This window comes from Astatotilapia calliptera, chromosome 4, assembly GCF_964374335.1.
Source record: "Astatotilapia calliptera chromosome 4, fAstCal68.1, whole genome shotgun sequence".
Taxonomy (NCBI): domain Eukaryota; kingdom Metazoa; phylum Chordata; class Actinopteri; order Cichliformes; family Cichlidae; genus Astatotilapia; species Astatotilapia calliptera.
In genome coordinates, this window is record NC_137425.1 from 36,617,858 (window position 1) to 36,643,692 (window position 25,835).

Here is a 25,835-nt window from a genome sequence, read left to right on the forward strand (position 1 = left end):
TGTGGATTATTAAATATTAGGTCTCTCTGCTCCAAGTCTGTTAGTACATGACTTAATAACTGATCAACAAATCGACTTACTCTGCCTTACGTCTTGATGCATGCTCAATCATCCAGGTAAGGAAATCTCCAAAAGTTGATTCTGTTCATCTGGACGTTTTCAGTGGGAGAAACGTTTTGTCGTCATCCAGGTGACGTCTTCAGTCTCAGCTGACTGCAGGTTTCAACCTTATAAACAGGACATAATGACTGAAACCAGCCCAGTGAAGGAACAATGGGCTGGGAGGTGACAGAATGATGCACCAACAATGACCAACTGAGGCCACAAGATGGCAGCGTGAAGGCTGGATGCACACTGGCAGGCCAGGAGCTTTGGCTGCTTTACTTTAGACATAATTGAAACGTACCATTGTTAGATTTGCAGTGCTCGTCCTGATCACTGTCTTTATCAGAATCAGAATACTTTATTCAACCCGAGGGAAATTAGGGGTTACAGCGGGCAGCATGCTAATGGCGCATGCACACTTACAAAGGAACCTTCTGACCAACTTTACACAAACATCACATTGGGCAGACATGTCAGAAGGTAGGCTGATAGGAAAAAACAACGAAAATACATAACATGAGGTAAGAGGAGGAGAAAAAAAAACTCCACTCAGACTGAGCTCCTAGTGGGAGAACAGTTTGATAACAGAAAAAACACCTCAGCACAAAAGCACATGACTATCAATACACCATAGAAACACGAGACAAGCAACAGGGGCGGGTAAAGGGTAAGAGAGAGCCGGCGTAGACAGCGCATCCGGTCCTGCAGTATCTGTGCTGGTCCAGTTGACTGCTATCTTCCCCGGTAGGGCACAAGCATCGAAGGCGTTGGAAAGGGAGGGGGGATGAGTGAGTGCCTGTCAGTGTAAGTGTGTGTGTGTGCGTGTCCATAGTTTAGCTGAGACAGTGTCCTTCGGCCTATCAGGCTAAGTAAACAGTCCTCCAGCCAATCCAGGTGTCCTTGCATGGGATGGGAAGAATAGCCGTAACACAGTCGTTATCAGGGAGTGATTGTTCGGCTCCAGCCTTGGGCCTGCAGCTGGCGCCGTTATGGGGATCCGCAATGTTTATGTTGGTTTTGTTAATTTCATGCGAGCAGCCCAGGAGAATTTTCAGGCTGCTCTTTAACACTCCGACACTGGCCTCTCAATCTCCCGTTGGAGAGTCGCGAGCCTCCCCATGATGGTATCAAACTTCTGTTCCATGGTGTTATCGTTCTTTTGATTCTGAGACCTCACAGCTGCAGTGATCCGTTCCGCGATGTTTTCCAACTGTCGCTCAAGGGTCTCATTTTGAGCAGGCCTCTCTCTGATGTTTCCCCTCATACGCGCAATGGTGTTGTTTTGAGCCTTCACAGCAGCTGCAAGCGTCTCCAAGGTGTTGATCATATTACGTTCGTTGTAAGAGGTCGCGCCTCGTTCCATTTCGATTCCAGCGGGCAGCCTTGGGGGGGTTTGAACAGCCGGTTCCGCTCTCTTATTTCTCCGATAAACCAGGGCTAAGCCAACGCCGATCAGCATGAACCCTGTTATCACGGTTCCGAATAGATAGATATCTTCAGCGTCCTCGATCGACAGTCCCGCCAGGCACATGATCCTCCAGTTCTGCCACCCGTCCATCGTGTATCCGGCAGGGAAAGTCCCTCCAGGGCACTCAGGCTCTCCCGAGCCCAGACTTCTCGTTGAGAAAAGGGTGTCAATAGCATTCAGAGACCAGTTGATCAAATCCATAATTCTCTTTTAGGTTTTAGAGAACGACAGTGGGAGACTGTTCCAGGGAAAGTAATGCACACAAGACAAGGACATAGAGGCGAAGCAGGGAAGATAAGGGTGAGGAGGAGAGGAGAAAAGTGCGACCGCCTTCGCTGAGAGCTAAAGATCTAAAGACACAAAATATGTTTACAACCAAACAGGTAAGTTGCAGTAAAAAATTAGTTTAATTTGGCCTAAACGACAGAGACACGAGACACAGTGCAGTGAAACTGTGGCTCAGTGTGTCACAGGTGGCAGCTCTAACCTGGAACTGGAAACACTTTCTAAGCACTGACCTGAGTTTGGGTCTGAGCTCCACCTGCTGCAGCCGCAACACAAGGAGCTGCTGTTGGTCGTACCAATCAGCATGGATGCTGACCTACACATTCAAAACTGATCAAACACAAGGATTAGAAGTGAAGATTCAGATTTATTTGTATAGCGCCAAATCACACAACGGTTGCCTCAAGGCCCCACAATGATTGGTTTCCAGGACATGGACCAAGCTTAGTCGATTTCACTTTGAGTTTACTGCAATTTGTTACGTTTTTAGTCTAGGCAAGTAATTAAACGCAACAAGAAGTTTGCCCATTCACACCCCACCCAAGCAAGAACACCAACAATGATACCTTTTAAAGTGCTAAGCAGCCATTTATTTACTTCGGCAGTGAGCAATGCCAAAAATAACAAACAAAACTCCCTCGTGGTCCCTACGCTTCCCTACACAAAAATGAAAAAAAAAACCAAACAAAAGACAATTCACTTACCTAGCTTTCTAATGAAAAAACAGGAGAAAACTTATTCAACAAAAATGGCTTCTCACGCCTACTACGCTGCTGCAGTGAAGGATATATACAAAGTGAACAAAACGTACGATCGCTACTTGACAAATCTATTTACAGCTATTTACAAAATGGACATAATAACGCCAGACATACACACGAAAACTCTACACTGCAGTAAATCAACACACAGGTTCTTGGTTAAGTGGTGGAGGTTCAGGGAAAGGGGCCAGGTGGCTGTCATCCGGTAGTTAAGTACTGGAGGTGATCCATCAATTATCCAATCCGAGGATAGGCAGAGATTCCACCCAGATACCTAGCAGCCACGCCCAGGTGTCCACCTCCTAGGAGAGAAAAGGGGAAAGATACCCACAGCCATCCTCTGGTGGGAGGAGTAACACAAAACAAACACATCACTGGATCATAACAAATTGAAGTCCTCTGTTAAAAAGGAAATTCAGTGAGGATCTGAATTTTCTGAATGTTTCTAGACCAGGTTGATGTGTGGTAGACGGGGTCTCTGTAGAAGTCTGTAGGCTCCCATGTGTTTATCAGTGCTTTGGATTCATTCAGATACCACCTGCTGACTCCTGAGAAAAGAACATCTCACAAAGTGTTCACTCCAGGTTAACTCTGGCCTGAAAGAAATCCTCATTTTTAAACCATTTTTGAAATGTTTTTGTTTAGTTCTGGTTTTATTTTTAATGAATTCATTTATTTTGTTTCCGACTGTCTCCTGTTGTTGTCGCTGTTAACATGTTAAAGTCTGTGCTTTAAAGACGCAGGATGTGGTGCTTGTGATGGTTTAAAAGAGGGTTCCAGCCTTAGAATGATTCTGTTTAAAGCATGTTGAGGCCTGAAGTGTCCAAACACAACCTAAAATTTCTCTTTGTGCTCAGGGCCTCATAGTTTGTGACTGGTGAGTAGTGATGGGTGATAACTAGGGCTGCCACAAACGGTTATTTTGATAGTCGACTAGTCACCGATTATTTTTGCGATTAGTCGACTAATCAGATCATCATCCATTGGACGTAAAAGTACAGCTTATTGCACCAGCAGCATCTGCTCTTATATAACTATCATTAGCTTACAGCTTTAAGTGTTTAAGGTGCTAACTAACAATAAAGACAAGATGATAGTTTATTGAATTTATGTCTGTGAAGGTTCTCAGTCATCCAGGTCATCGTAGTCAAAGGAGCTTGCAAAGAAAAGCGTCTGGACTTCTTTAAGTTGCTTGAAGACGTTTCACCTCTCATCCGAGAAGCTTCTTCAGTTCTAAGGTCAAATGGTGGAGAGTCCCAGATATAAACCTAGTGGGAGTTTCCCCCCACAGAGGGACAAAAGGACCCCCTGATGATCCTCTAATCGCCTGAGCCAAGGTGTGAAACTGGGTGTGGGTCCCAATCAGCCAGAGTTTCGGGTGTGTTCATTGTGAAACCTGGCCCCACCTTATTATTATTTTAAATGAAATCTGCAGATTGTTTCGGTGGAGTTTAATAAACTCCTTGCTATCTAAAATATAACAGGACACCGGAGTAAATTCTCCAGCATCTCACACTTCTGATGATCAGCTGTCTGCTTGACGTTTATTCAGCTGTGTAAAAACTATAACTTTAATCTCAGCCAAACTGATTTACTCAGGAACAAATAAAATACTGAACAAAGCCAAACAATAACATTTTAAGTTATCTAAGTGACTCATATATCATGTTTAACCTGAGTAGCGAAAGACGGCGGTGGGTTTGAAAACGATTGGCCGGGAGTCCGGTGTTCTCACGGCTCTACTGAGCCTAGCCCCCGGCTAGCTATCAAGCTAGTGGGTAACAGACGTCTCCGAAAACGTCGGAGCGCTTTTGAAAATATGCGGTGTCTTGATAAACTGAGCAGATATTTGAGGTTTACACAGCTACATTCCCGCCTGAAAATATGTTAAACGTTTATTTTGTGACCCAGAAAGAATAATAAGATCCATCCATCCTCATCCGCTTTGTCCGGGGCCGGGTCGCGGGGGCAGCAGCCTAAGCAAAGAGGCCCAGACCTCCCTCTCCCCAGCCACCTCCTCCAGCTTGTCCGGGGGAATACCAAGGCGTTCCCAGGCCAGCCGAGAGATATAATCTCTCCAGTGTGTCCTGGGTCTGCCCCGGGGCCTCCTCCCGGTGGGACATGCCTGGAACACCTCACCCAGGAGGCGCCCAGGGGGCATCCTTGTCAGATGCCCGAACCACCTCAGCTGGCTCCTTTCGATGTGGAGCAGCAGCTGCTCTACTCTGAGCCCCTCCCGGATGGACGAACTTCTCACCCTATCTCTAAGGGAGAGGCCAGCCACCCTTCGGAGGAAGCTCATTTCTGCCACTTGTATCCGCGATCTCGTTCTTTCGGTCACTACCCACAGCTCGTGGCCATAGGTGAGGGTTGGGACGTAGATCGACCGGTAAATTGAGAGCTTCGCTTTTACACTCAGCTCCCTCTTCACCACGACGGACCGGTGCAGCGTCCGCATTACTGCAGCTGCAGCCCCAATCCGTCTGTCGATCTCCGGCTCCCTTCTCCCATCACTCGCGAACAAGACCCCGAGATACTTGAACTCCTCCACTTGGGGCAGGAACTCATCCCCGACCCGGAGTGGGCACTCCACCCTTTTCCGGCTGAGAACCATGGCCTCAGATTTGGAGGTGCTGATCCTCATTCCCGCTGCTTCACACTCGGCTGCGAACCGTTCCAGTGCGAGCTGGAGGCCCTCACCCGATGAAGCCAACAGAACCACATCATCTGCAAAAATCAGAGATGAGATTCTGAGGCCACCAAAGCGAAAGCCCTCCGCCACTTTGCTGCGCCTAGAAATCCTGTCCATAAAAATTATGAACAGAACCGGAGACAAAGGGCAGCCCATCACCCACCGGGAACGAGTCCGACTTATTGCCGGCAATGCGAACCAAGCTCTTGCAATGGTTGTATAGTGATCGAATGGCCCGTAGCAATGGGCCAGACACCCCATATTCCCGCAACACCTCCCACAGGACACCCCGAGGGACACGGTCGAATGCCTTCTCCACGTCCACAAAACACATGTAGACTGGTTGGGCAAACTCCCATGCACCCTCAAATACCTGGAGAGGATAAAGAGCTGGTCCAGTGTTCCGCGACCAGGACGAAAACCGCATTGTTCCTCCTGTATCCGAGGTTCGACTAACGGACGAACTCTCCTTTCCAGCACCCTGGCATAGACTTTCCCAGGGAGGCTGAGGAGTGTGATCCCCCTGTAGTTGGAACACACCCTCCGGTCCCCTTTCTTAAAGATGGGGACCACCACCCCGGTCTGCCAGTCCACAGGTACTGCCCCTGATCTCCACGCAACATTGCAGAGGCGTGTCAACCAGGACAGCCCTACAACGTCCAGAGCCTTCAGGAACTCGGGGCGGACCTCATCAACACCAGGGGCTCTGCCACCAAGGAGTTGTTTAACTGCCTCAGTGACCTCGCCCCCGGAAATTGGCGGGTCATTCCCCTCATCCCCAGACTCTGCTTCCTCCTCGGAAGACGTGTCAGTGGGATTAAGGAGGTCCTCGAAGTATTCCTTCCACCGCCTGACAATTTTCTCAGTCGACATCTGCAGCACTCCGCCAGCACTATACACAGTGCAGGTAGAGCACCGCTTTCCCCTCCTGAGACGTCTGACGGTTTGCCAGAATCTCTTCGAGGCAGTCCGAAAGTCTTTTTCCATGGCCTCTCCGAACTCCTCCCACACCCGAGTTTTTGCTTCAGCCACTGCCCGAGCCGCATTCCGCTTGGCCTGTCGATACCTGTCGGCTGCCTCCGGAGTCCCACAGGCTAACCAAGCCCGATAGGACTCCTTCTTCAGCCTAGTGGCTCCCTTCACCTCTGGTGTCCACCATTTGGTTCGGGGATTACCACCACGGCAGGCACCAACCACCTTGCGGCCGCAGCTCAATGCAGCAGCTTCGGCAATGGAGACGCTGAACATGGTCCATTCGGACTCAATGTCCCCAGTCTCCCTCGGAATGCTGTTGAAGCTCTGCCGGAGGTGTGCGTTGAAGATCTCGCGGACTGGGGCCTCTGCTAGACGTTCCCAGCACACCCTCACTACGCGTTTAGGTGCACCAGGTCTGTCCAGCGTCCTCCCCCGCCACCTGATCCAACTCACCACCAGGTGGTGATCAGTTGACAGCTCAGCCCCTCTCTTTACCCGAGTGTCCAGAACATATGGTCGCAGGTCTGCTGATACGATTACAAAATCGATCATCGACCTACGGCCTAGAGCATCCTGGTGCCACGTGCACTTATGGACACTGTTATGTTCGAACATGGTGTTCGTTATGGCCAAACTGTGATTAGCACAGAAGTCCAATAACAGAGCACCGCTCGGGTTCAGATCAGGGAGGCCGTTCCTCCCAATCACGCCCCTCCAGGTCTCGCTGTCGTTACCCACGTGAGCATTGAAGTCTCCCAGCAGGACAACAGAGTCTCCAGGTGGAGCACCCTCCAGCACCCCCCCCCCCCCCCCCCCCCCAGGGACTCTAAGAAGGCTGGGTACTCTGAACTGCCACTCGGCGCATAAGCGCAGATGACAGTCAGGACCCGTTCCCCGACCCTAAGGCGCAGGGAACAAACCCTCTCGTCCACCGGGAAAAACCCCAACGTACCGGCAGCAAGCCGAGGGGATATTAGGATACCCACCCCAGCCCGCCGCCTCTCACCAAGGGCAACTCCAGACTGAGACAGAGTCCAGCCCCTCTCCAGGAGACTGGTTCCAGAGCCCAAGCCATGTGTAGAGGTGAGCCCGACTATATCTAGCCGGTACCTCTCAACCTCACGCACTAACTCAGGCTCCTTCCCCACCAGAGAGGTGACATTCCATGTCCCTATTGCCAGTCTTGGCAGCTGGGGGTCAGTCCGCCAGGGCCTCCGCTCCTGGCCGCCACCCGGCACACAATGCACCCGACCCCTATAATAAGAGTAATATTAAAACTAACTAGCTGCCGCCATTGTTGGAAACTGGAATTGCCTGAGCCGCGCTATGAATTCTGGGATAGGTTGGGCCACGAAGTATACACCGGACCCCTCTTTCAAATCTGGGGACATGAAGGGCGCATTTGTCGGAGTCTTCAAATTTGGACAGTCTTCGTCGTGTCGCTGTAACGTAATCGGCCTACTAATGCGGGCACAGGAGGATGCAGTTCCTGAATTTGGACACAGCTACGATACCGGACACAGCTGCTTCTTCTTCGGGGTTTAACGCCAGCTGGCATCCTTGTACATGCAGTGCTGCCATCTTCTGTTTGTCCGTTATTACACTCTTAAATCCTACTACTTATTTCTGCGTCTTTTGGGATCTTGCAAAGCTTCAAACGATGCGTCAACTGTTAAATCAGTCGTCGACGATTTTGATAGTTGACATAATCATGACTAGTCAACATTCACACGTATTCACATTCCAATCGATGCAACATGGGGTCAGTATCATGCCTCGACCTCCTGAGCTACAGCTACCCCGCAGCCCAGAAGGTAAAACTGTTACCTGCTAAAAAAACAAACAAACCTGAAGCCGTGAACAAACTCATCTTAGCCAAAAACACCTGCAGGCTGTAAAAGTAAAGCTGAGCTTCATTCATGTAACAGGAATCGTTGAGGAAATTTAGAGCATTAAATAAAAGAAGTCAACTGATAGTTATCTTTTGAGAGTTTTATTTTTGCAAGAAGGAATTCAGTCACACACGTGTGCACAACCAAACAGTTTGCCATGTTTTGTTTTGTTTTTGTTTGTTTTTTAAAGCAATGTAGGGATGGACACAGGAGACAGGTCGAACCAAGCACACATAAGAATGACAACAATAACAAAACACATCAGAGGACTGATGGCCTCATCAGTGACAACGATGAGGCCGCCTACAGGGAGGAGGTGGATCGTCTGGCTGAGTGGTGCGACACAAACAACCTGCTGCTTAACACCGAGAAGACCAAGGAGCTCATCGTGGACTACAGGAGGAATGCTGACCCACATCCACCCATCCACATTAAGGGGACGGCTGTGGAGCGTGTGAGCAGCTTCAAGTTCCTGGGAGTCCACATCTCCGAGGATCTCACCTGGACGACCAACTGCTCCAAGCTGGTCAAGAAGGCTCACCAGCGCCTCTTCTTCTTGAGGACTCTGAGGAAGAACCACCTGTCCTAAGACATCCTGGTGAACTTCTATCGCTGCACCATCGAGAGCATCCTGACCAACTGTATAACAGTCTGGTACGGGAACTGCTCTGCCTCGGACCGGAAGGCGTTGCAGAGGGTCGTGAAAACTGCCCAGCGCATCGCCGGAGCACCACTTCCTGCCATAAAAGACATCTACAGGAAGCGGTGTCTGAAAAGAGCTGGGAAAATCATCAAAGACCCCAGTCACCCATCACATGGACTCTTCACCCTCCTGCCCTCTGGGAGGCGCTACAGGAGCCTCCGGACTAAGACCACCAGGTACCGGAACAGCTTCTTCCCCACAGCTGTCAGACTCCTGAACTCTGCCTCCTGACATCTGACCCACATTAAACTCATGGACTGAACATACACACACCCACAATGGACAACTGTACCCTCAAACACACAATAATAACATGGACTGAACCACCACTCACAACCACCAGCACTTTATACAGCCTCTGTAGAATTATCCACACCCTCACTTATCTTAACTGCACTGCTGTATAGCTCTGTGTAAATAATCATTCTGTACATACGATAATTTTTAATCCTACAACTGTTTACAACTTGCATAGTTCCCATTTCTGTATAGCTGTATATCTCAGATTCTGTAAAGTTATTTATTTCATATTCTGTATAGTTTTTCATATTTATATCCTGTTCATATCCTGTACATAGCTTGTACTCACTACAGCCTGTACATACTTATAGTTATAGAATATTCACAACATACTTCATACCATGTACATTATAACATACCATAATAGACCCATTTCTGTAATATACTCACATATCTATTAGGGGTGCAACGATATTCGTATCGATATTGAACCGTTCGATACAGTGCTTTCGGTTCGGTACGCATATGTATCGAACAATACAACATTTGTAATTTATTTTATCAACTTTCCTTCTGACGATGCTGTCTGTGTTGAGCGCTCAGTGAATCTCCGTTCGACTACTCCGCCTAGGCTGCACTGTCGAGCGCAGATCCACTGAGCGCTCAACACAGACAGCATAGTCAGAAGGAAGAGCGCAGCGCACCTCCCCCACCCTCATTCAGATCTGGCGTTTGGAATTATTTTGGTTTTCATGTGACGTATGACCCTGAAGGTAAGCGAGTCATGGACTAAAGTAAAACAGTATGTTGGATGTGCCATGCAATGCTCAATTACATGGGTGGGAGCTAGTGTGTTAGCGCAGTTAGCTCGTTAACGTGTTGGCCGTCTAGCCCCATGCACGGGGCGATCGGCGGTAGCTCGTTAACGGAGATTTGCCGTGTTGTGGCGTTAAGGTCATTTCAACGAGATTAACCTGAAAGCACTAGTGGGAACACAACGAATATGACTGCACATTTACACCGACATCATCCTAGTGCAAAGACAAAAACAACAAGCATGCTACAAACTTTAGCCGAGTCATTTAGACAGCTGTTAGTACATGATTCTCCTTATGCTGCTGAGAATATAGCCCAGAAGAAGCGGATAGTATAGCTTTTATTTTGGAAAGAGACATTTCTCTGTAATAAACTCTCTTTTCCAAAGATGCATGATTCCTCAATCAGATACAGGGCTTGCAATATCGCTAGCCTGAAGTCCTGGGGCTAGCGATTTTTTCAGTCGGGCTACCAAAATCTATCTCTTCCCTGCCCGTCGGGCTATTGTAGGAAGGAAAAATATATGTCAATGCTTTTGCATTCTTTCAGAAATGTAGCTGGGTAATTATGTCATTGGCATCGGTGAGCCACTGTCAATATGTGACATATTGAAGTCGCGTTTGAATTTGTGCTTGTTTTTTTGCTTTCACTTTGCAATCGTGCAAACTGTGTATAGAGAGCGACAGCACTGATCTGTGAGTGATGATAATTTGCGCACCAATTCCTCTGACATCGTCTTATTAATCGTTAGCTTACTATGCAAACATGACAAGTGAAATCTCCCGCAGCAAGCTAAATGATGAGCTAAATAACCAGGGCTGCACATAAGTGGTCCGCAGGTGCGCATTCGCTGTCAAAATAAAAAACACGCACAAGGGTTAGGGTTAAATTTAAAAACTGTATTTTTGAGTTAAAATATATATTTATAATTTTAATAAATGACAAATTAAAAAGGCATGAACATTTTTTTTGTATCGAAAAAATATCGAACCGTGACACCAAAGTATCGAACCGAACCGAACCGTGAATTTTGTGTATCGTTGCACCCCTAATATCTATATTATTGCTAATATATATTGTAATATATCTATATCACTAAAGCACTTCTGGATGGATGCAAACTGCATTTCGTTGCCCTGTACCTGTGCATGTGCAATGACAATAAAGTTGAATTCTATTCTATTCTATGTCAGACAAGCCTGTCACTCATGTCATCTCTGGTGTGGATGTGGCTCATGCACGTGTATTCTCAGGGACCTGTGGTACACCAGCACCTGAGCAGCATAAGTGCACACTCAAAGGTATCAGGTGCTGTTCTGTAGGGAACAGTTGGTGCTGATGGGATTCTCCTGCAGGAGCTGCCATGGATCCAGTTGGCCCTCTCACCAATTCTGACCGTGGTATTCATGATGAGTAGCCCTTAGGAGGGTCGCTGCCAGTGCTTCCTCCTGAGCAGTTTAGCCCCAATCACCGGGTTTTACATCACACATATGGTGGGAGACGACGGCATCTCTGACCATCAGGGAAACTCAGAAGCGTTGATTTCAGTGAAGTCCATCATGACATGGCCAAAGGGTTTTCAGGTTGTGTTTCCTGGGTTAGTAACACAAATCATGCAAGAACAACAACACTTATCTTCATGGGTAGATGATCCTATAGCCAGCATTCCTCCTTCTGATGGATGGTGCAGCGCAACAGTAGAAGCACATTTCCAACCATGACGCAAGTTGTTTGTTGGTAAGTGGTTTTGGTGTGCAGTTTAGCTTCAGTGTGTTTGGGAGACACAACTGTAGCCATAGCTGAAATCTGACGCCTCAGGAAATCTAAATGTAGAACAGAATTAAACTCACGGCTTATTGCTGAGCTTGTGTGTAAACTAAGGAGGAACTAGAGCGTAAGGAACTGATCAAACACACAACACTGAGGGATCGCAACAAGTGATGGAATAAAACAGGCTTAAATACACACCAGGGTCCACAGGTGAGCAGAGCTAAGACGCAAATCTGAACATATCTCCAACTCACCATTAGAAACATTACTTCTGTTTAGAAGGGTGAGCAAACACACTCTTAAATGTACATGGAGATATTTATGGACTTTATCAGGAGTATGAACTTCTCTGATGAGGACGTGGCCAAAAACGAGGCAGCTGATGAAGATGCTGCTGGAGAAATGAGGAAGAAAATATTAACCTGGATATGACGTGTAATTGATTTTGCTGTTTTTTGTGTGTGTTATGATCACAACTATCAGTTTCTGTTAATTGTTCTTTTTGATCAGTGAAAAGATGATTAACATATAAGAACAACCCCAGGTTTCTCTTCAGCTCTGTAGCCAGGCTGACAAAAAGTCAGAGCTCTTTTGAGCCAACCATCCCTTTAACGTTAACTAGTAATGACTTCATGAACTTCTTCACAAATAAAATTTTTATCATTAGAGAAAAAATTACCAATAATCATCCCACAGATGTAATATTATCTACAGCTACTCTTAGTACCATTGATATTAAGTTAGACTCTTTTTCTCCAATTGATCTTTCTGAGTTAACTTCAATAATTACTTCCTCCAAACCATCAACGTGTCTTTTAGACCCCATTCCTACAAAACTGCTCAAAGAAGTCCTGCCATTAATTAATTCTTCGATCTTAAATATGATCAACCTATCTCTAATAATCGGCTATGTACCACAGGCCTTCAAGCTGGCTGTAGTTAAACCTTTACTCAAAAAGCCATCTCTAGACCCAGCAGTCTTAGCTAATTATAGGCCAATCTCCAACCTTCCTTTCATATCAAACATCCTTGAAAGAGTAGTTGTCAAACAGCTAACAGATCATCTGCAGAGGCTTATTGAAGAGTTTCAGTCAGGTTTCAGAGCTCAGCACAGCACAGAAACAGCTTTAGTGAAGGTTACAAATGATCTTCTTATGGCCTCTGACAGTGGACTCATCTCTGTGCTTGTCCTGCTAGACCTCAGTGCAGCGTTCGATACTGTTGATCATAATATCCTATTAGAGCGATTAGAACATGCTGTAGGTATTACAAGTACTGCGCTGCAGTGGTTTGTATCATATCTATCTAATAGACTCCAATTCGTGCATGTAAATGGAGAGTCCTCTTCACACACTGAGGTTAATTATGGAGTTCCACAGGGTTCAGTGCTAGGACCAATTCTGTTTACATTATACATGCTTCCCTTAGGCAGTATCATTAGAAGACATAGCATACATTTTCACTGCTATGCAGATGACACCCAGCTCTATCTGTCCATGAAGCCAGATAACACACACCAATTAGTTAAACTGCAGGAATGTCTTAAAGACATAAAGACCTGGATGGCCGCTAACTTTCTGCTTCTTAATTCAGATAAAACTGAGGTTATTGTACTCGGCCCTGAAAATCTTAGAAATATGGTATCTAAGCAGATTCTTACTCTGGATGGCATTACCTTGGCCTCCAGTAACACTGTGAGGAACCTTGGAGTCATTTTTGACCAGGACATGTCCTTCAACGCACATATTAAACAAATATGTAAGACTGCGTTCTTCCATTTGCGCAACATCTCTAAAATTAGAAATATCCTGTCTCAGAGTGACGCTGAAAAACTAGTTCATGCATTTATTACTTCCAGGCTGGACGACTGTAATTCATTATTATCAGGATGTCCAAAAAACTCACTGAAAAGCCTTCAGCTAATCCAAAATGCTGCAGCAAGAGTCCTGACAGGGACTAGAAAGAGAGAGCATATTTCTCCTGTTTTGGCTTCCCTTCATTGGCTTCCTGTTAAATCCAGAATTGAATTCAAAATCCTGCTCCTCACATACAAGGTCTTAAATAATCAGGCCCCATCTTATCTTAATGACCTTGTAGTACCATATCACCCTATTAGAGCGCTCCGCTCTCGCTCTGCAGGCCTACTTGTTGTTCCTAGAGTATTTAAAAGTAGAATGGGAGGCAGAGCCTTCAGTTTTCAGGCCCCTCTTCTGTGGAACCAGCTTCCAGTTTGGATTCGGGAGACAGACACTATCTCTACTTTTAAGATTAGGCTTAAAACTTTCCTTTTTTCTAAAGCATATGGTTAGGGCTGGACCAGGTGACCCTGAATCCTCCCTTAGTTATGCTGCAATAGATGTAGGCTGCTGGGGATTCCCATGATGCATTGAGTTTTTCCTTTCCAGTCACCTTTCTCACTCACTATGTGTTAATAGACCTCTCTGCACTGAATCATATCTGCTATTAACCTCTGTCTCTCTTCCACAGCATGTCTTTATCCTGCCTTCCTTCTCTCACCCCAACCGGTCGCAGCAGATGGCCGCCCCTCCCTGAGCCTGGTTCTGCCGGAGGTTTCTTCCTGTTAAAAGGGAGTTTTTCCTTCCCACTGTCGCCAAAGTGCTTGCTCATAGGGGGTCATATGATTGTTGGGTTTTTCTCTGTATCTATGAAGCGCCTTGAGGCGACTTTTGTTGTGATTTGGCGCTATATAAATAAAATTGAATTGAATTGAATTGAATTGAATATAATTATTTAAAAAATGCAAACCCTACACACAGATGTTTCAGGCTTTATTTGGAAAATATATCATGAGAGCGATACAGCACTGAATAGGCAGGACCCTGCTTTGTACTCAGATTAAAAAAATGACCTAAACAGAAGAAAGGTAAAAAATAGATTCAATCAACATCCAAAACACTTTAAATAAAAAGGATACAGTGATTAAAGTATTCAAGTCAGGCTGCGATGGGTGTAGAGACAATGTGAGCCTGCACAACGAAGGGAGAGGCGCTTCAACGAACGTCTGTCTCCAATCAAATCTGTCAGTCACAGCTTTGCATACATACACTGTGCACTTTGCATTTCATCAACCGTGACACTGGCCAAAAACAAACAAACAAAAAACACTGTAAACCTTCACTTCTGCTGTATCACCACTGGCCTCATGTGTAATTCTACAGTACATCAATAGGATCATAACATGATAATATAAGGACAACACGTTTACACAATTAGGGATGTGAAGTGGTGCTGATTCTCATCATAACTTAATCCCACAATCTGCAGCTTTTCCATCATTCAAGGCTCCAGATGCACAGACCAGCTGGTGCTTCAGTTCAGCCAACCTATCAGGGAACACTGCTGCTGTATTTGCAGTGTTGCTATGGATAACATCATGTGAGAAAGCAGTCGATTAAAAATAAGTTAAATGAATGTGCATAAAACCATCAGAGAGGAGCCGGGCGTTGTGTTGAGACTGCAGAACTGCATTTCTGGAAATCGTCCTTCATACAGACACATCAGTGATGTTTAAAGCCACGAGGAGCAAGTTCCAACTTTCTGAAGTGACCCTATCATGTGGGCATCAAGAATGGGTCCAAAAACCTGTGCTCAGCAGGAATGATCATGAGAACAGTTTGTGTGAACATGGGAAAGTTAACAACGCAGCTCCTTTCCCGAGACAGGCACATCGAGCCAACGTTAGCAGAAACGAATGCCCCCGTTATCCTCGCTGTGTCACGCACCAATTATGACATCACGTGTCACGTGACAGAATCTTTGCGGCACTTTGGCCAGCCGTGCACCTCTTGCTTTTTGTAACTTTGTGCACTGCGCCTGCTGCAGCTGGGATCGGGTCGCTTTGAACCGCCATTTCATATTCCAGTACAGAAGCTGAGATGTTGGATCAGGTAGAAAAAAAGACAAGTGTGGAAAAAAACTTTGCAATAAAACACTCGATGAAGTCTTGGCTTCTGGTTTTGAAATACAACTGACTGTGAGACAAGGCTGTGGCGGCGAGTGAAGCGACCACTGCGGCGGATGTACTGGCCCTTAATACAGAGCTCAAGTAAGAAGGAGAACGTTTGGTCTGGTTTCAAACACTTCTAAGCTTTGGAACAACCACTGGTCATGTGGCTTGGAAAAAATTTTAAGTAGTAATTATTAAATGTAAGCTAATCTAGTGAGGTTTCGAAACACAGACAAAACCAATGATATGAGCTGTGTCCCAATTCCTAGGCTGCATCCTTCAAAGGACCCGTCCTTTGCAGTCTACGTGGGCCGGGTCCTCCAAAGACCGAGAAGGCCGTAAGTGCGAGGCTGTGAAATTGGACGGTCTAGCCTTTAGTTTTACGTCGCCGCGGTCTCAGTGGAGTTTAATAAACTCGGCCATCTGCTCCTTGCTATCTAAAATATGACAGGACACTGGAGTAAACTCTCGACTGTCTCACACTTTGACGTTTGACATTTATTCAGCTGTGTGACAACTACAAATTTAATCTCAGCCAAACCGATTTACTCAGGAACAAATAAAACACAAAGCCAAACAATAACATTTTAAGTTATCTAAGCGACATATATATCATGTTTAACCTGAGTAGTCGTTTTTGAAAACAATGTGCCGGGAGTCCGGTGTTCTCACCGGCTCTAGTGACCCTTGACCTCCCGGTCAGCTATCGAGCTGGTGGGTAACAGACATCTCTGAAAACGTCGGAGCGCTTTTGCAAATATGTGGTGTCTTGATAAACCGAACTGATATTTGAAGTTTAAAAGGCTGCTTTCTCGCCTGAAAATATGCTCAAAGTTTATTTTGTGACCCAAAAAGAATAATAAGAGTAATATTAAAACTTAGTAGCGGCTGCCATTGTTGAAAACTGGAATTGGCTGGGCTATGAATTCTGGGATAGGTTGGGGCATGAAGGACACGCCCTTCAAATCCGGGGAAATGAAGGACCCATTTCCGGCTGCATTTGGACATATTCAGCCTTCAAATGCGGCCTCCGAAGGATGCGACATAGGTTTTGGGACACAGCTACAAAGATGTACCCAGGCTGGTTTTACCAAATGGAACCTGTAGTTTTTACTATATTCACAAAGTGATCAACATGAAGGTTTCTTGAAGTGTTAAGAGTCGATGCGCTCTCTTTTCATGAAACGTTGCTGGATGGTTGCATTGCTAAAGCTCACAGAACAGAGGCTAAACCCGGAGTTACATCATGATAGCAGTTCTCTATACAAGTCACACATTGCAAAAGAAAGGTTTTACCCTAAACAGACAGAAAAGTGTGGACATGTGCTCACGGATGTTTCATTGGTCTCATGTAAGATTGTTTTCTTCACTGGAAGAAGTGAATTTCAAGTTTGCTGAAAAGTGGAAATGCGACACCTGAGATTTTCCAGCCGTCACTGGTGTTTGTGGCAATGACGCCTCCTGCAGTACATCTGCACTTGTTTGGTTGACACTTCTGTCCATTGTGATGCCACGCTGTGGTTGGGCTCAAATAACGCAGCTGTCCTGATCCTCACCCTGTCCAACTGGACTGTCTTCTGGGGCCAAGTCCACCTCCAAAAAGTCGGCTTGGTCACTATTCTGAGATATTTTCACCTCTTCTGCATTCTCTTGGACTCTGCTCCCTCTTTGGCACGTTCTAGACTTGGCAGGGCCAACCAGAGCCAGACAGATGGCACTAAGACCTGTGCCTGCTGCACAGGAGTAGAAAGCAGCACCATAGTTGTCAGTGATGTCCACCAGCATACCTGGGGAAAAATTAGACAGCTGTTAAGACTTTATACCCAGAGATGTGTTAAATCAAACCGAAGAAGTAGGCGCTCATACCTCCCAGCGGTGGTCCAGCAAGTGCAGCAAAGCTCTGAATGAAAACATACACTCCCACAGATGACGGCATCTTCTCGATGCCCACGACATCTTCTTCAGCCAGCATGGGAATGTGCGTGGAGCCCACAGTGCCCATGATGAAGCCAAAGAAGCCGGAGCAGATTGCCAAACCCCAGAACTCCCACACGATAGTGAAGGCCACCAGAACCAAGCTCATCAGAACCACACACCCCAACAACACCAAGGTCTTTCTGAATCGGACTTTGTTTAGCACCACTCCGATGAGCAAGCGGCCGAAGATGTCAGCCACAGCCATCACAGACAGCATATAGGAGGCCATGGTGGATTCCACACCCCTGCTTTTGCTCAGTTCAATGATGTAGAGCTGTGGCGCAAAGAAGCCAAGAGTGGCGAATAGACCGAAAAGGGAGTAACAGATGAAGCCAGGGTCTTTAAGGACTGAGAAGTCCAGAAGTTTGGAACCTGTGGAACTTACAGGGCCCCTATCTAGCTCTGCCAGTTCCCCCTTGTCCTCACTGACTTGAGCAGAAGGAATGGACAGTGATATGTCCTCACCGTCTTTGTCCGGCACTTTGTCCTTCCACTCCATCAGAGCTTTGGTTTCTCCTTCTGCATTTCTCAGGTCTACATTTGAGGCAGACAGGGAGGTGACACCAGAGTCCTGTGAACCTTGGGAGATGTCCGAACTGATGGAGGTTCTGGTTTGTTCATTTTCCAGCTCGTAAACAGCCTGCATCTCTTTCACGGAGAGCGTCTCGTCATCATGTTTCTTTAAAGGTTCTTCCTCGATGACGATTGGACGAAGGAGAACCCCACAGCCAATCACAGATGCTTGAATTATACCTAGAATCACTAGACAGAAGCGCCAGCCAATATGCTCCTTCAGTGTAGTGAAAGCTGTGGAAAAATGGGAGGTACGAGGAGAAGAACAATCAGAATATAGGTCACAAGCCATTTCTGATGTAAAGGCTCTTTTATCACTTACCTGGGGCAAATACAAACATAGCAACAGATTCTCCTGAAGAAGCCATCGAGGTGACGAGCGCTCGCCGTCCAGAAAAGTACTGGGCTAGGATGGTGATAGTGGGGAGGAAGCTGAGGCAGTAGCCAAGGCCTGTAAAGAAAGGAGAAGAGAAAAAGGGGACATGACAGCCACTGGTCCGCATGGTAGAACACTGCTAGGGGGGTGGGTCAAAGATTCAGGGTGTCAGGCCACTCCTTTGTCAAAGATGGTAGGCTGCTTGTGATGACTCGGGTTTGCTACAGCTGCTGCTGAAAGACAAAAGGCATGTAAAGACAAAAAAAAGAGAGACGGGGGAGAGAGAAGGAGTTGCCAAGTTAGCTGGAGTCCACTTCACAGGCCGACATGGTCATTAGGGTGGGAGAGCTAGCAGTGCTTTCTGTCCAAGAAAAAAGCAAGTTAATGTGCCTTGATGACATTTCACTCCACCAACTGGTTCGTCATTCAATCTGTCACTTTGGTTAAGTCAATTTACTGCTCTGTCTTCAGCTGCTTCAGTTTTATTACACCTGATCCCAAAGTACAATTTGTGTTTTGGGAACTATTTTACTTTCCTGTTCTGCTCTGTTCTGTCAGTCCTGGACAGCTAAGACATCAGAGTAGACCTGACTGGATGGTGTTTGGGAGAGGCCGTTCACCTCTCACTCATTGCACAGTTGTGGAAGAAATACATTGTAGCAGATTTTGTTGCTCACACTGCTAGGAGTCCCTTTAGATCAAGTCAAAGAATTCACAGGGTGTTAAATAAGACAAACACATCTGCAAAAGTAAAGCTCAGTAAACGGCACACTGTGGTGACAAAAACAGACACAGAGGTGTGGAAAAGCTTGTGTCTTTTTAGTACCTGCTACAATCCCAGTGGTAATGTACATCTCAGTGACGGAGCTGGTAAAGGCAGAGGTGATAGTTCCCAGGCTAATAAGGAAGCCTCCCGTCATGACCACAGGTCGATAGCCAAAGCGGTTGCTCAGCATTGTCGACAGCGGAGCTGAGGATGAAAATCACAACAGCAATGTATTGTTATGTATTGTGATACGCATCATAGGCAAAGTCTAATACCAGGAGGGGGCCAAGAATTGATCCTTCCTGATATGGAGTCCATACAGGGCTGGACTGGGACAAAAAATCAGCCCGGGCATTTTGACTAATGACCGGCCCACCATGGTATTATAGGAAAAGCCATAAAGCCTTTATAATAAACTTAAACCTACACCATCCTCCTTATTCTGGTATTCTAAACAGTAGTTAGCAAAAATATAAAACAACCTAATTTATAATTACATATACCTGGATTGTGGTGAAATGGAAATGGAAAGAGTTTATATTAATCTTTGCTCGTAGTGCCCCATAGAAAGCTTTCCAAAGAGCTCTGGGCCTTTCTCAGAAATTATATCTACTGAAAGTCTGTTACTGAGAAAGACATGTTGGACCAATACATGAGCTCTGGCAACACTTTGCTAGACCCGCCCCTGCACAGTTACCAGCTGTCAGCTACTTAGAAAAGGATCCTGGTGTTATTTGTCTCTCAGAAACAGTTCATAACTTCAACTCATTCATGTCACCTAAAAGGTAAACCTGTTTCTCCATCACAGCCCTGATGATTCAGTAAGGACATCTCCTGGTTTCATCTTCATGTTTCCCTCTCACCACATATCCAAACTGACATCATGACCAGCAGCTTTACAGCTGTGGCTCCAGCAAACATCAGCTGATACTAGAAATTAATATTAAATAAATTCTAACAACAGCTGATCAAGCTTAAACGTGCTGCTGTTGTTTAGCGCGACATCCGCTGGTTTCCTGTTTCTGGCGCAAAGTGAGCGATAAACAAACGAGAGAGACGATCAGCTGATCATTGATCAGTTTCATGATTGAATTAGCAACTTTCTAGCTGAAGTAGTACGGGACAAATCGCGTTCCTTTTCACCTCAACTTTAGTTCGACCTCCTCGGCTGTAATTGGTCCAGCCCAGAGTTGATCATGACCAACTGGCCAATCCACCACCTTTCATTTATACCGTAAAAAATGAGAAAAAGAAATAAAACCCCATCGGCCCATAAAAACGACAAATCAAGAGCGGCCCATCGGGCAAATGTATGCCCGATGGCCAGTCCAGCCCTGAGTCCATATCTCCATCATCTATAATCTGAACAACACAAGGGCCATTTTTCCGATCTATCTAGATATTATTTGTATAATAGTATTAAAGCATTCGTTAGTTCTGCAACTGGCTGGCCAGGGTGTGCCCTGCCTCTTGCCCTGTGTTTGCTGGGACACGCTTTGTAAAGGTTTAAGAAACAGGAAGGTTAGGAAATGGGCCCTGACACTACCTCCTGGCTTTGTCTTACATTCAATTTGTCTGCATGCACAAAGTCTCTTAAAAACTTAAAGAGTGCAGGAGAAGAGACTGACCAGAGAAGGCGAAAACGAAGACACAGATGGAAATGACCCACGACACACGGCTGTTGCTCTCCCCAAACTCTTCCATCAGATCCTGGAGGAAGACACCCAGGCTCTTGATGACCCCATAGGTGCAGACCTCCACTAGGAAAAAAGCCAGAGCCACAACCCAGCCCCAACCACCATCGGGGACCTCTGGGTAAATGTTTGGACCCAGACAACTTTGGACATTGGGTATCTTCATTGCTAAACCAAGTCACCTGCAGGAAGAGATGGAAAAAACAGTTATAATTGGAGGTCAAAGGTGAATTTGCTGATTTTGGGCCATTTGGCAGCAGCAGGACTTCAGCAGAAGCAGAGATGTTTTAAATAAAAACAGCCCTTTGCTGCTGCTGAGCACCAAGTTGGGCACATTTAACAGAAATAGCACTGGTTAATAAAGAAGAACCAATACTTTGACCGTAAAGCAACTAGTCCATTTAACATAAGCCCACTCCATATACCTCAGTGAAACCACTTCCTTTGTCAGATGTACTACACAAAGAGAATAAGAGATAACAAATTTAATTACCCGCTTGATTTCACTGGAATAAAGAAATTTAAATATTAAACTACAATTTTGTAAAAATGCTGAATCTCTGCTTTTGCATTGTTTAGAAGACAAACTAAGGTGGTCACTTATTTTTAAATTGGCTCTTTACTGTAAAAGCCAGGGTAAGACTCGAGTGGGTTGAGTTTAGAACAGCCTGTGCGATGCATGTCTTTCATGTTGACACACTCTTATTCCATTCTTTGCACACTTAAAAATCAAACCAGGAGTGTTTTCAGGCAGCATTTTGTCTGCACAAGGTCTTTTACCCTGAAAGTTAACTCCCTCATCTGCTTTGTGCAACTCTGATGCACATCTAACAAACTCACACTGGAATCACAAGTTAAAAAGTTAAAATAAACATTTTTAACTAATAAAACTGATTTTTAATGTCACAAATTTAATACACCATTTTCTTATACAACTACAGATGTTTTGGTTCACGGGTATTAAAAATATAGTTATCTCTAATTAACTGCCAATTTAACAATGTTTGGTCTATTTAACAGTGTGAATATATTAAGTCCTAGCATGAAAACTGCAACTCAAGTCTACACTACTCGATGCAGAAACTATCTGCATTTATTCTTTAACCTGAAAATCTTCAAGCAACAAACTTTGATTTAAAGTAAAGTCAACTTTTCCTTAAAAACACGAAGCTTTCCAGGTTTGAGAACAACTACACCTGTAATACCATTAACAATGTAACAAACAAACGAATGTGTCAGTCATGAAATTAACCCTTAGATGAGCCTGAAAATCCACCTTTCCCAAAACTGATGTAAAGATATTATTTATTAATATTCTTTCCCACAGCCTGAAATATACATAGCTAAAATGAATTATGATTCTTTATATTTGAACCCTTTCCAGTATATCTACGTAACACCACTGGTTTTTATGGAGAACAAAACTAAAAAGTTTTCTTCAATGATCGGTAGCAACATTGATTTTCAGGCATTATTATTTTTTCTGTAATGTCAGATTTAAAAAGAAAAAAGTCTCACTTGATGTCCTAAAAACAGAAATGGCAGCTTAGAAAATCATTCTGGTTCAACACTACTATGCTTAAGTACAACACTGAGGTGCATACACATCACAGATCTGCTGGAAACTGACAACAATGTAACATATTGTTTGTTTAAATAGTTTAACCTGTTACTGTGTTGGAGCAACTGTAACCCACATCATTTCCTTAGGGATTAATAAAGTATTGTGATGATATGGTAGTACTGTGGGAGCATGTGATCAGAATTTCTCACCATCTTTGAATCATTAATAAAATAATCAGAACACCGAGAATGACAGGATGGTTCCGACCTTAAACAAGTATTAGTGTACAGATTATTAGACACACACTAAATATGGACAGTAGAATAATGAAAGCTGCCTCTGCCAACTTTAAAAGTAAAATGCTACACAGTATGAAAAAGATACGGCCTAAATACTGACGCGGTATCCGTTAGGGCTGCCTGTGTTCGACATATCCGCAGTGCAGAGGAAGGATGATGTCAATATATCGCGTCCGTGGGCTTTCTTACCCACTAAAACACAGCGCAGAAGTTATTTCTTGACTCCTGCTGCTATTAACTGTGAAAGGTTTCTAATAATGTCGCTTCATTCGAGTCTTGAAGTGATTTCTGTGCGCCTTTGATAGAATAATAAATACGTCAGTAAAGTATAGTTCAGATAATAAACCTTAGAAAATGTTAACATTAGGCGCTACCGCTGTACCGCACCTCTCAGCACCCGAGGCTCGACAGCATCCTACCGCCGGACGGACCAACGTAGGTCGGACTTACCTCCAGAGCAGTGAGGGAGGACAGCCGTGTGATGGAGCAAAGTTCTCCTATCTCATGATCATTATAGTGGGGCTGTCTGGACGAACACTGGGCGGAACCTGTCTCAGACTGTAATATCTACGTATTGCAAACAATATATGAAGAATGAAAGTGGTCCGGCTTAGACACAAAGGCGTCCAGGCTCAGGGAGCTGCACTTTTTGTCTTCAGCGGATGATTTCCTGCCTGCTTTGGCAGCTCTTTACCGGCTCAAGCCGGTATTCAAACGCGGGCGCGCAGGTCTGGACTTCGTGAACGCGCAAGGTTCCTCGTGCAACATAACTGACGACACAGAACGTCGCGTAGTGCCTGCAGACCGGCGCCGCGCCCGGTAGCGTGAAAAACAACGCTGCAGACTGAGCTAATTGTTCCTAGTGGATGAGGTGCGTTGGAGGGTACGTTTGAGATTCACAGCCATAAATAAATCACCACGAAACACGAGCCCACGGTCAGTGTTTATCGGTTTAACACTCCACATCTAGCAAGTCATCAACAGCGCTGCACATGAAGGGCTTTTAAATGGCGCGTACTCTCACATAAAGCTTCCCTCGTGTGACACACACGCTTTTTATCGCACATCCCTGCGAATCATGGCGCGCGCTACAAGCCCACGAAGCGCGCGGCTGCCACAAACAGGTTTATTCCAGTTGGGAGGAGGTTTGTACCAGTCGGGCTGGAGGTCCGTGTGTGTGTGTGTGTGTGTGTGTGTGTGTGTGTGTGTGTGTGTGTGTGTGTGTGTGTGTGTGTGTGTGTGTTGGTTTTCCGAATAACACAGTCGTGTTATAATGTATATGGTCAACAAACTGAGGCAAATAGAAGAAATACGAGCATCAGAGGACCGAAAGGCTTCTTCCCACACGTGTTTGTTTCTTCACCATTAACTCAGCACCACGAGCTTAGAACATTTATAGATTACTACAATAACTACAAACCTGTTCGACTCTTAATCAGTAGAAGGGACGCAGCTTTCTAGTTCAGCAGATATTTGATAAATAGTCCTCATTTAGTTAGTAATGCATAAATGTTGCACGCCTCTGACCGACCCACAAACTGTGGTTGGTACTGGTGGAAGCATAAAAGACAAAGAGAACATCCTGATATTTTTAATCATTCGGTTTTTTCCACTACTCAAGTAAAACTTGAATAATGAAAAAGTAAAACTGCTGTGAAAAAACTGCCAAGCAGTTCCAAGATACACTAGATATTTTTAGTTATGATTTAACCACTCACATTTCAGGATGGTTGATGAGTATCAGCATTATTTTTGCCGGTTTTTTGTTATAAATAATGAACAACTCACCTTTCTTTTAGCTGTGACAAATCCTTTGACTTATTTGAAAGAGGTGCCCTGACCTGAAATACTTTTATGTGTGATACAGAGGTGTGGAAAGACAAGGTCCAGCCCTAAAATCTGATAGGACACCCCAGACAAAGCCAACCCTGCTCCAAGAAAAATAGATTCCCACAGAAGGATTTGAAGGAAACGTGTTGTCACCCAAAACTCTGTTACCACAAAGAGGACATTTGGAAAGAAGCAGATAATATTTGTCTTCACTGATAATGTATGTTACAGTGATAATGTTACAAATAATCATCTTTACTGGGGAAAAAACTGAAAAAAAAAATTAAAAAATGGGGAAATGACAGCTAAAGAAACCAACAACATGCGCTTACAAAACTAAATAGAACAAATATCATTAGAAAATGTTTTTGTCTATGTCAGTTTGGTTGAATTTGTCAAAACAGCCTACCTGATGAGGCCTTGGTTGAGTATCTAGATGTCTACATGAGCAGGAGTTAACTGCCTTTTGTTTTACCTCATATTGTTGTGTTGTCCTTATTAAACATTTATCGAGGGCCACTACCGCTCACCATCAACAAAGCACCAAACAGAACGTTGGTGGCTTGATTGATCATTGATTTTCAGTAAATTCAGTTCTATTCCTAACACAGTTGCTTAAAGGCGCTTTATACTGTAAGGTAAAGCCCTGACAATAATACAGAAATGTCCTAGGACAATATACTGAAACCCAAAATGCACCTACTGTAGTGTGATAGTGACAGAAAGTGCTCAAAGGCACAGTGTATTTAGTCTGTTTTTCTCCAAAACACCGTCGTTGCCTTATTTCCTCTCTTGATTTCCACATCACTTACTGGCTCCTGAGTTTCTTTGTCCCTCCACTGTAAAATTTGTCCCTCATGAATACCCCGCCACAATAAAAGGATCTTCATGGAAGCAGTTCATTGCAAGATGACAATGTTCCATACATGAAGCACAAGCACTCAATGGATATTTTGATCAGGAGCCATGTGAATGAAATGATATGGACTTCAGTCACTTACAGGTTAGACAACTACTATCATTAAAACAGCAAACATGGGGATATCTTTTAGAAGAATGGTGGTCAAACTTAAGACCTGGGA

The 25,835-nt window shown here is 45.0% G+C and overlaps 1 protein-coding gene across 4 annotated transcripts; it reads right to left on the reverse strand.

Moving 5' to 3' along the window:
• Nucleotides 1-14,483: 14,483 nt before the first annotated feature.
• slc16a6b (solute carrier family 16 member 6b) lies at nt 14,484-24,749 on the reverse strand. Of its 4 annotated transcripts, none has more exons than XM_026166242.2 (6): nt 24,712-24,749; nt 20,995-21,242; nt 19,427-19,570; nt 18,547-18,675; nt 17,541-18,458; nt 14,484-17,461 (listed from the first exon to the last, which is right to left on the reverse strand). In XM_026166242.2, the coding sequence occupies exons 2-6, from the start codon at nt 21,224-21,226 to the stop codon at nt 17,202-17,204; spliced, it is 1,683 nt and encodes a 560-aa protein (XP_026022027.1). In that variant the 5' UTR covers nt 21,227-21,242; nt 24,712-24,749; the 3' UTR covers nt 14,484-17,201. The 4 variants fall into 4 exon arrangements, with proteins under 4 accessions (XP_026022027.1, XP_026022025.1, XP_026022028.1 ...); XM_026166240.2 differs by lacking the exon at nt 24,712-24,749 and adding an exon at nt 23,374-23,623; XM_026166243.2 differs by lacking the exon at nt 24,712-24,749 and adding an exon at nt 23,374-23,574 and having other exon boundaries at nt 18,547-18,833.
• Between the last annotated feature and the right edge of the window lie 1,086 nt (nt 24,750-25,835).